Genomic DNA, 10,832 nt, shown 5'->3' on the forward strand with positions numbered 1-10,832 from the left:
TACCATCCTTTTACTGTTTTACATAATATCTGAAATTATTATATTTATAGTATAAAAACTAGATGCACTGAGATATTAAATATCTAAGAATACCAAATTTTTATATTGAAATTTAATACTTCTAAATATTAAGCTCTCAACAACTACAACGATGCGTATTCGAGCTAAATCTGTTATAGCTACCTAACTTTTCCTTAGCATGCTACACATGTTACACGCTATCAAAATTTTAGACTTAAATTTACGCTATCAAAATTTTACGCTTAAATTTGACACTTCTAAATATTTTCTCAAAAGGGAGTAAAACTTGTCTTTGCCGACTATGTTAAGCAAAACTCCCCACAGATACACCACTGTTTCAAAATCAGGTATCACTACTACATGACTTTCCTTATGCATACAACACAAAATACACACTAGAGCTATAGCATGTACACATTACTAGGAGTAATGGATGGAAGTCCGACAAATTATCACTACGCGACATCACAACGATGCAAACCTTAGTATAGAATGGCAGAGGATCCAAACCCCAAACTTGACTAGTCCATGCCACGGCTGCCGCCGTGATTTTCAAGGTGAATCCTGATCCGCCGATGGCTCATCAACGAGCCGTGGATCTTGCCGGTATTTGTACCTGCTCGCCCAGAAGAGGTAGTTGAGGAAGCCGAGCAAGCCGACGGCGGCGACGACCCAGTAGAAGAGGTCGAGGCGGCTGCTGTTGAGGGTGGCGCCCTCGAGCCACCCGCCGCGGCCGCCGCCGCCCCGCCGCCTCGTGGCCCTGTTCACCACCTGCACCAGCAGCGTGGCCAGCCACGACGAGAGGCCGAGCTCGCACCAGAAGAGCGCCGACGCGATGGACTTCATGCCGCGGGGCGCCTCGCTGCTGAAGAGCTCGAGGAGCCCCGGGAACGACGTCACGTCGGAGACGCCGAGCAGGAAGAACTGCGGCGCCAGCCAGAACAGCGACATCTGCTCCGGGTCGGCCTTCCTCTTCCTCTCGACGATGGCCGCGATGGCCGAGGCCAGGACCACGGCGGCGAACCCGGCGCCGACGCGCTGCAGGTGGGTGACGCCGCTGGCGTATCCCGTGCGCCGCCGCAGGAGCGGCACGAGGAAGCGATCGTAGACCGGGAGCAGCGCCATCTGGAACGCGCTCGGGATGATGAAGAGCGTCGCCGGCGACACGTGGATCTTGCCCAGCCGGGTGTTCATCATGCCGCCCTGCTGTACGGTGAAGGTGAAGAGGAGGGGGTTCGACATGTAGCCGATCAGGGAGCTGATGAAGACGGGGAGCACGCGGAGCACGGCCTTCGTCTCCTCCACCTTCTTCCTGCTGCAGACTGACCAGGCCCCATCTCTGCCTCCATTGATGCAAGCTTTGTCGAGGAATCTGGCAAGATGCACCCAAAGATAAGATTTTTTTAGTATTCAACTCTACTAAGAGGTTCATGCTGAAATGCTCAATAGTGTCTACTCTGTATTTTGCTGAAACATACTTGAGACTACTACTTGTTTGAGAAGGTGCCTCAGTTAAGACTTGTTCAGTGACGCTTCCTTCCCGCGCTTCTTCCAGCTTCTCAGGATGCTGAAGCTTCCTGTTCTTGAATGCAACCACAAGAACCTGGGACATACAGATAAGATAAGATCGCAGTCAACTAAAATGAACAAGAATCCTTCTCCCGAGAACTAATGTTACCATCATATTTGGACTCAAGAAAAGGGAAGAACAACAACCTGCAGTATGCGAGTCAGCGGGCTCCCTTCCGGTACATGGTTGCGGTACAGAGGGAGACCAGCCGCAACCACGAGCAGCCCAAGCAAAATCAGGAGCGCGCACGCCCCAAACCCAATGTCCCACCCTTCGCTGTTCTCGAGCCAGACTACGAGGACCAGCCCAACGGAACCCCCCAAGGAGATCCCGAAGGTGTACCAGTTGAAGAAGCTCGACTGCTGCCGGGACTCGGAGGGGTCCCCGCGGTCGAACTGGTCTGCTCCCAGCGGCGGCATGCAGGCGCGCATGAAGCCATCGCCGAAGGCGCCTACGTACAGGGCTGCGTACAGCAGGACGGCGTTCCTGCCATGGATCTCTTCGCAGCTGCTTGCCTCCGCTTCGGCGTCGCAGGGCGGTGGACGGAGCGAGGGAAGGTGTGCTTGCAGCGCGAGCAGGCCGTACCCCTGCATACATGATTGAAGGTAATTTTGTAAATGGAAAATAATTTGTGAAGAAAACTTCTATATACTTATTCTTAGTGATCTTAAAGTCTAGGCTGAAAAATAAACTTCGGTGAAAAACCCTCTTAAGATAAACTCTAAATTTATAGTTAAAAATTCAAATGTTAGCTTATAAGCGTAAGCATAAGTGAAAAGACGATGGTTAAAAGAATGTGCAGCCTAAACAGGATATAATTATATTCTCTCGGAATGAATAGTCCAACAAAGGAAAAGCTCCTGATGATAGACCTTTTACACCTGAGATGGGAGAAAATCCTTCTGTAACTGAATCAAGTAAGATTTTGCAAGTTTAAAAGCCAGAGTTTTAAATATCCACAGTTGTTTAAAAATCTTTAAAAAAGACCAGATCGCTGCTTTTCTCAGGTATGTGATTCTTGTTTGTTACTCTTGAAATTGTATAAACCTAAACTTTTTGCACATATTCCAAATGCATGTGAGCTTTGTAGAATTATTCCAGGAACTTCAGCTTGGGCACAGCACATTTTTAGCAGATCTCTTCAAATCTTGATGAGACTGGATTATGCAAGGAGTAAAGCAGTTTTCAGTGTTTATTAGTGCAATCTTGATGATTTTTGTTTAGTTCTTTCATTGACAAAATTGCCAGAAACATTGCTAACTTCTCTGTTATTGGTAGATTTTTGCTCAATAATTAGCAACAGAAAATAAAAAATATATTAGTTTCTTTTGATCATATTATGCTTTATGCAGATAGTTGAATAGACCAAGAGGCAAGAAGCAAATTACCAGAAATTCCAATGGACCAAAGAGGAGTATTGTTCTAGCTCGAGTTATGTAAGAGTCTGAGAGGAAAGCTCCTAACAGAGCAAACCCAGATGTGGCGCCAAGAACGTTAGTGACCGTAGTGGAGGAGCTTGAGACTCCCATATGCATTGTTCCATGGAGATAGGTAACCATATTCAGCATGTTTGGGACATTGACTATGCTTGTTACCACAGTCAGAACTGCAAGAGAAACATGTATAACATGCTTCAGTGATTTAAAATAAGAAAAATAAGCTTGAGATGGAAACAGTAAATCGTCGCATGCCTGACATGTCTGACATGATACTACTAACTAGGCATAATTACATAGTAATTCAGGAAACATAGATAAAGCAATTCAACAGGCAATCACTTACAGTATACAAACCATGCTGCTCTGACCCCTCCATGCACCTTTCTGTTGATTGGATTTCCCCTCCAGTCCACAAAGCCTCCGACTGCCATGGTTTTTGCTGATGCGTTTGCAAGTCTCTCCCTCTTGATTAGTGCCTACCCATTGCATCCATTGCAGCGTCGAGGGGGTATAAATCACATATGGGTAGTCGAAGTCAGGGCCCATGTGTATTAATCATAGATGGATAAGTCAAATTTGCAGATGTCAAAACAACGAAATCAAATAAAAAAGAAGCTGCTATTATTATATGGTATCTCGTTGTGAAACGGAATGATTTCTACGAGTTAACAAACATGATGCTTCACTGGTAATACCTGATACTTCACTGGTATTACCAGTTTTGATATTGCGTTCGTACGAACAGATATCTATGGGGTATCAGAAGATATTTAGTTGGTATCAACTAGTATTCAACTAGTATTCGGGTGACACAACTAATACTCGGTTGGTACTAACTGATATGCTATTGGTAATATTTATAAAGAAAAAATAAACATAGAAACTAAAAACCTATAGTTTTTCCTAAAGGGAGTCCTGACTAGTATATATGCTGTCGCTATTGCAATTTGCAGATGGCGAGAACAAACCGTATCAGCTACTAACAGTCCAACGTTGACTTTCAAATTGAGAGTTCCTATTCCCAGCTGGTCAAATTATGGCGGCTAAGCACCGAGTTTTTTTTCGAAGCAGGGAAGCAATCTATCACTGGCCTCCATCGAAACTGACGTACAGATCTATACTCTATACTACTATAAAATATAAAATAAGATAGTGGTGGCCGCAACGAATCGATTATCCACTAACTATATATATATATATATATATATATATATATATATATATATATATATATATATATAGCCTTAATAACTATTCCTTTATGTATAAAATATTTTAAAATATGTATTGACTCTATTTTTATTTTTAAAAAACAAGTTTCAAACAATAATAACTCGTGTATGATTCATATTTCTTCCTAGCAAAGTACGGATATTTAGATAGTATATATATAAAGATTCATGGAGTATTAGAAGTCAACAATTGTGGATGATATTTTGGAACTAAGCTCTTAATTTAATAGTTGTTTGAGCAGAAGTTTTAAGATAAGATAAGCATTGATGTTCAAATTATGAGTAAGAAATTCTTATGCATAAGAAACATAATAAACTCTACCAATTAGGTTAAACTTTTAGTGATTTAAGAGTCTCTTGATTATCACTCCAAAAGTAAGTTTTGTACTCCCCTATTTCATATGGTAAGACATTTAGTTATGTCTAGATTTATCTATAGATCAATGTATATTGTTTGTATATATGTCTAGATTCATTAGCATCCATATAAATCTAGATAATGCTAAAAAGTTTTACATTATGAAATGGAGATGGTAACTTACAATTGATTTCCCACATATTAACCATCATGGAAAAAACCTAGTTGTGTTTGTAAGCCTCTACAAAGCGCTTCATGGAGATGACGTCAACTCAGTCCTGATACACATATGAAAAGTATACATTGGAAAACTGAAACCTAAAGCTATAAAATTTTTTATGAAAAAAATAAAACATATTTGCTAACTATTAAGTTTAATCATTGACCAACACAATTATATAACTTGTTTAAAATGCACCAAGTAGTAAAAAGAAAAGGTTTGAAATTCAATCATCACAATTAACCATACTAAACAATGATTTGCTTGTCCGTTTGCAAATGGTTTCAGAAGCAATTAAATTTTATCAAGCGGAACTTGGTTTCAACAGTACTTGGTTTTAATTTGAAAGAAACAAATACAGTTCTTAGTATAAAATTGCATTTGCTTATGACATGAGCTAACTGAAGCTTGAAAGCCAGGCAGAAATGATGCGTTTTATGTCAATACTCAATACAGCACATACTCTCATTCTTAAATAACCGTAAGCTATACTATTTCTACAAGACGTGTCAGTCATCAGTATATAACTTCTGGTACACTGGATATTGATGTTCTTCCTAAGACAGTTTACACATCTACTTTCAATGTAAGTTACTGGATTCAAAGGCACGATTGGAAAGTTATTTTCTGCCTGTCAAGATAGCGACAGATAGAAAAACTGTGTGCTACTCTGTATTGATTGCAAGTTCTGTCAAGCCGCCATAAACCAATGGAGATTCTAGGAGAAATTTAATCACAAGTCTTTGTTTTCTCTCACCTATCTATTGCATACTGTTTGGATATTTAAGCTCCCAAATTATTGCTATCTAATCTAATGGTACTGACTCCTTTCTTGTTGGCATATCTCCTTGCCCAGAATGCATAATTGATAAATGCCACAAGCTCGAGGGTTGCCAATAAAAAGAAGAAGCGATCAAGGTGTGTCCTGTTGAAGTTTGTTCCATCTAACCATCCTCTTCCGTTGTCTCCGTGCCTTGTCACTCTATTGACGAACTGGACAAAGGCACATCCTGACCAGGTTGCTATTCCAACAAGAAGAGACTGCACTGCTTGTGCGATATGTTTTGCTTTTGGATCAGGTGCCTCGCTCTTTATGAACTCAACCAGACCACCAATACATGCTATATCCATGATGCTTAGGAGGAAGAACTGCATCACCAGCCAGAAGATGGACATCGGGACGCCGGCTGCTGCTAACGTTAGCCCTTTCTGCTCCACCACCATCAGCCTCTTTGCCTCCACCAACGTGGCAATGCACGCTGCCACTGCCCCAAATGCAGAGCCAACACCAATGTGCTGCAGAGGGGCAATACCATTGGTGTGGCCTGTGAATCTCAGCAGCGGTGTCAAGATTTGCCTGTAGCATGGTTGCATCAGCATGTGAAATGCTGTTGGGATCGCGATGAGAGAGGCAGATGGTATCTTGATCATTCCTATCCCTGTGTCCATCGTGCTGCCAACTTGTATGGTTAATGTCATGAGCAACGTAAAAGGCAAGTAGATGAGTACGCAGCTGATGAAGATTGGAAGCATCTGGGTCATAACCCCAGTTCCCTGATCAACTCGAGTGGTGCTGCACAAAAGACGAATTGTCATTGATTTATTCCCATCATGCATTCAGGCCCTGTTTGTATGCCGGAATGACCGAAGGAGGTCATTCAATGTAATTAAGATAGGAAGAAAAGTTACAAGAAATGGAATTGAGTGGATGACTAGGATTAAATAAGATGAAAATAATGGTTGGAATATCTTTTCCCAAACCCATTTGCCAAGCAAGCCCCCAGGATTTATCCAAAAATCTGTTTTATGGTATTGCTATGATTAAGAATTATATTGTTCGCCCTTCATTTTATTTAAAAGTTAACAAGAAATACATGTGCAACAGTGTGCTATAAGCAAGTTTTCTGGGAATTTTTTATTATCAGAGAACTTACCAAATATTGTTGCTGTCAGATTTGTTGTCCCCGTCACCATCTACATGATCTGATGTGCTGATCTCTTGCAGCTCAACAACATCAAAAATGGCAGCATGCCTCTTCTTTGATGAAGTGACAAAAACCTGGAGAGGTATCAGCAATACACCTTGAGAACCATATGATCTTCTGTTTTTCTTGTTTTATCTTGATACATTCGACTTTGTTTTAGGTTAATGAGCGGAAAGGAGTGTTCTATTTCTTTATTTGTTGATGTGTAATTAATCTGCTGTCTGAAATTTATAAATATAGGCATGGTGACTTTATAGACATAAGCATTGAAGGTAGAATAATGCAATGTAATGCTACCAAGCAATAGTGTTTGGATAACAATATCCTTCTTGTATAGATTTGACTTCCACATAATTAATCATGAATACCACTCAGCCAACCACCAAAGAAATCTTCTCTTATTCAGCAGTAATATGGATGATTTGGAAAACAAGAAATGAAGCTTGCTTTAAAATTAAAATGTCAGATGACCCAATTGAGCTAATTGCTAATTTGTGTCATTGGATACAATTGCTAATGTGGTCTATTCTGTAGACAACGGAGGAAGATAGAACAAAGCTACAGTGGGGCATGATGATGTTAAGGAAAGTAGCTGCTGAGATCTATAGCTCCAGTCATGGATGTAGACCTCACATCAAGAGGCTGAAATGAAGAATTGAAAGTGGAGGTACAGGAGGATGGAAGACAGTTATGTTGATGCGAAAAAAAAAAACTGGATGTTTTCTGTGTCTTGGTGGTCTTTAGTAGTATCTGAGAAAACTCCATTATGTAGGAGGAGAGCCAGTTTTTTTTTCTTTCTTTTTCCTGCTGATTGTGTTTTCCTTTATCTGCTGTAGTGCTGTAGCAGGTCTGCTTGCTATTGTCTTGCCAGATACTCTATTCTCATTTTGTTAATGAAATGGGGGAGGTCTCAACCTATCTTTATCCAGAAAAAAGCATGGATAATATAAAGCAGGAGATCATACATGAATTCATTATAATTATCATGCTACCAAATTATACTGATAGACATACATAATCGTGGCATATGAATATTTACCTGCAATATTCTAGTTAGAGGACTTCCGTTGGGCTTGCGCATTCCATAGAAAGGCAGTCCACCGGCTGTGATTAGCAGACCTACAAGAACAGTAACGGCACACAGCATAAAGCCAATGTCCCAACCCAAATTATTCTCGATCCACACTAGGAATACCAATCCAATAAGTGCTCCAAGAGAGTTTGCAAGGTTGAGCCAGCTCAAGAATTTACTCCTGAGATGTGATTCCTGTGGACCATCATTGCCGAACTGATCCTCACCAAGGATCGGTACGCAAGCGCGCATGCAGCCCTCCCCAATGGCAAACACTAACAAGCTCAAGTAGAGCAATGTTAAGCTCCAAACTTGAGCTGGCTCGCATTTGCTTGGATCTTTGCTTATCTCACAAATCGGAGGATGTAATGAAGGCAGGTGTGCCTGCAATGGTAGCAACATATAGCCCTGCATTTCAAACACAAAATGGTTATAACTCAGCATTTTGCCTCTACTTCCTCATCTTTGAAGCTTAAATTTCCTGAAAGCTTCGAATGGATTGATCATTGGAACAGAATTACCGAATCCAAAGTGACAAGAATAATATGCTCTAATCTAACATCGCATCGTATTCGTAAACTCACCTCCGTTCTAGTACGAAATTTCCCCCAATTCTGCCTTTTCCCGTCTTCCTTATCCTCGCCGTCTCGTCCTCACTTACCCCTCATCCACACCCTCCGGCGAACTCTTCCTTGCAGTGGCACGAACTCTCCTCCTGCACCTCCTCCAGCGAGCCGTAGTGGCGGCATGACCGCTCCCACCTGCTCCACCTCCGGGGAGCCCTCCTCCACCTTCCCTCCCATTGCCCCGAAACTCGACCATCTCCCTGCCCATCCATGTGGCGATGACGGTGTGGCCGCTGCCGCTCCCAACTGGCTCCTCCTCCGGCGAAGGGCGAACTCTTCTCGTGAGCACCAGCGATCGCCCTTCTGCTACACTCTCACTTGATCCTATTCCTCCGGGTCAGCGAAGGCAGATCTGGACCGAGGTGGCAACGGTAGGTTGGCTCCCAGGGCAGGGCAGCCCACGTCGCGGTGAAGATGAGGCTCGGTGGCAGCGACCGGCAAGAGCTCTGAGAAATCCGGCGACCGGCCCAAACTCCCTCCCATCTCCACGGAAGTTGACGGAGATGAAGAGATGGGACGGAAGGACCCAACTATTTGCTATCATGTCTATATGACATATGAGTCCGAAGATTAATTACACGTATAAGAGTGGTAGATAATCAATACTCCATACTCAGTTCGCTTATCCACCCTTATTTTATCGAGACGGAGGAACGTATGTTTAATTATTTATTATCTTAATAAATACATATGCATGATATTATAAATTATGTTTAATGTATTTTTAAGATAAAATAAACCACAAAAAATAATTAAACATTATATAAATTTTGAAGATAATTGGTCATGCATAGATGCAAATTTAATGGTATCAAATACAAAAATTAGAGGTACTTTAATCCTTTGTAAATATAATTAATTTTAAATTTTGACGTGGTTTTGAGATTAGTTTGACCCAATAATATTTATAAAACAAAGTTGCATGTCATAGTGTTTAATGATAAATCTAATAGCATCATTCTTACTATCTTCTTGTTTTTTTATCGATGGTTAAAGTTTAAAATATTTAACTGGTAACTATTTTAAAAATAATTATATTTTAGAATGGAGAGTGAGTAGCAGTACTTAGAAAGGCAGGCGGCAGTAGTACTTAAAAGAACAATTAACTATAAATGTGAGCTGTAGCTAACTAACGAATCAAAATCACAACTGAAACTTAAAAAGAAGATACTTTCAACAAATAATATAGAGTTTAGCTTTATGTGTGAATTTGAAATACTAACTTTAATATTCAAATCAAAATTTCTAACTTGAATTGATTAGCTAGCCAACTAATAAATAGAGCCTTACCGGTGAAACTTGATTAATTTGAACTTTTCGCATGCTGTAACTTATTATTCTCAACTAAAAATTTATATTCTATATGTTCCCTGTTGTAATATTGTAAGATCTCATAGCCCTATTTAAATTTTTATAGATGCTAATAAATTAGACATAACATATGTATTCCTCTGTGGATGAATCTAGGTGAGAAAACCTTTCGATACGAAACAGAAGGAATAACTAAAATTGGCCATTTCCAGTGACATACATGCAAGTAACTATTGAAAGAAATTATAATTCTCTAAATCAAGCTGGGAAAGAGAAATTACCATGACTGGGAAGGGGCCAGACACAAAGATAGCAGCGGTTGGCTTGATATGTGCAGTCGAGAGGATGTTCATCAGTGCAGCGAAGAATGACACGGCGCCGGCGAGATAGGTGATCACTGACGACGAGGTGACGATATCTAGATGCAAGGTCCCATGGAAGTAGGCCACCAAGCTGAAGTTTGCGCCGCTGGGACAGCTGCGCAGCGCCATCAAAACTGCGAAACAGGAGTAATATATTGTGGACAAAGGATTCAGCTCAAGAATGCATCATGTATGAAAGTCCATCAGAAAATAGGATTCAGTCCACATGGTCACAAATGCAAGTATATCACTCCTGCATGCCTAGCTAACGCCAGCCGTCAGTTTCTGAAGATAAGTGTGTGCGGGCTTACCTAACTTGCTCGAATTTACTCATTTCTTTCTGAATTTGAGGCTATAAAGTGTGAGTTCTGCTTCTGAATTCTGATCGAAATCTTCTGGACTCAATATTCTGTGCAGCAGGTGATTTTCTATCGCTTCTCTACAACTTTAATTACCACTTGTTTGTGTGCCGTGGGGTCAAAATTTAGAGTAGGATCCTGTCATCCTACTTGTACATCTTCGGGAAAGAATTTACTTAAGTAGAGATGGTCAATGTTGCACTGGTTGCAGTTGCAGCTATGGTCTGTATCTAATACTTTGTCAGTTGTGATGTCGTTTCCGTTTACTTCTGTTGTT

General features: G+C 41.0%; 2 protein-coding genes across 3 annotated transcripts; both read right to left on the bottom strand.

Moving 5' to 3' along the window:
* Positions 1 to 356: 356 nt before the first annotated feature.
* On the bottom strand, positions 357 to 4,890 carry LOC102710397 (protein NRT1/ PTR FAMILY 4.5-like). The gene is made up of 6 exons (XM_040523396.1): positions 4,805 to 4,890; positions 3,374 to 3,506; positions 2,980 to 3,197; positions 1,738 to 2,178; positions 1,500 to 1,624; positions 357 to 1,393 (listed from the first exon to the last, which is right to left on the bottom strand). The coding sequence occupies exons 2-6, from the start codon at positions 3,459 to 3,461 to the stop codon at positions 574 to 576; spliced, it is 1,692 nt and encodes a 563-aa protein (XP_040379330.1). The 5' UTR covers positions 3,462 to 3,506; positions 4,805 to 4,890; the 3' UTR covers positions 357 to 573.
* A 343-nt stretch (positions 4,891 to 5,233) lies between these two features.
* On the bottom strand, positions 5,234 to 9,056 carry LOC107304049 (protein NRT1/ PTR FAMILY 4.6-like). Of its 2 annotated transcripts, XM_015836302.2 has the most exons (5): positions 8,482 to 9,056; positions 8,077 to 8,305; positions 7,865 to 7,944; positions 6,775 to 6,899; positions 5,234 to 6,413 (listed from the first exon to the last, which is right to left on the bottom strand). In XM_015836302.2, exons 2-5 carry the CDS (start codon positions 8,297 to 8,299, stop codon positions 5,624 to 5,626), a joined length of 1,218 nt encoding a protein of 405 aa, XP_015691788.1. In that variant the 5' UTR covers positions 8,300 to 8,305; positions 8,482 to 9,056; the 3' UTR covers positions 5,234 to 5,623. The 2 variants fall into 2 exon arrangements, with proteins under 2 accessions (XP_015691788.1, XP_015691787.1); XM_015836301.2 differs by having other exon boundaries at positions 7,865 to 8,305.
* Between the last annotated feature and the right edge of the window lie 1,776 nt (positions 9,057 to 10,832).

The sequence above is a fragment of the Oryza brachyantha genome, chromosome 4 (genome assembly GCF_000231095.2).
Source record: "Oryza brachyantha chromosome 4, ObraRS2, whole genome shotgun sequence".
Taxonomy (NCBI): Eukaryota; Viridiplantae; Streptophyta; class Magnoliopsida; order Poales; family Poaceae; genus Oryza; species Oryza brachyantha.

Bases quoted from the DNA above. Each gene is read 5' to 3' on its own strand.
- LOC102710397 (XM_040523396.1), bottom strand. From the start codon at position 3,461: ATGGCAGTCGGAGGCTTTGTGGACTGGAGGGGAAATCCAATCAACAGA. The intron at 3,198-3,373 runs GTAAGTGATTGC...TTTCTCTTGCAG, and splicing joins AGCAGCATGGTTTGTATACT to TTCTGACTGTGGTAACAAGC. The intron at 2,179-2,979 runs GTAATTTGCTTC...TCATGTATGCAG, and splicing joins TTGGTCCATTGGAATTTCTG to GGGTACGGCCTGCTCGCGCT.
- LOC107304049 (XM_015836301.2), bottom strand. From the start codon at position 8,299: ATGTTGCTACCATTGCAGGCACACCTGCCTTCATTACATCCTCCGATT. The intron at 6,900-7,864 runs GTAAATATTCAT...ATACCTCTCCAG, and splicing joins CTCTAACTAGAATATTGCAG to GTTTTTGTCACTTCATCAAA. The intron at 6,414-6,774 runs GTAAGTTCTCTG...TCTTTTGTGCAG, and splicing joins TCTGACAGCAACAATATTTG to CACCACTCGAGTTGATCAGG.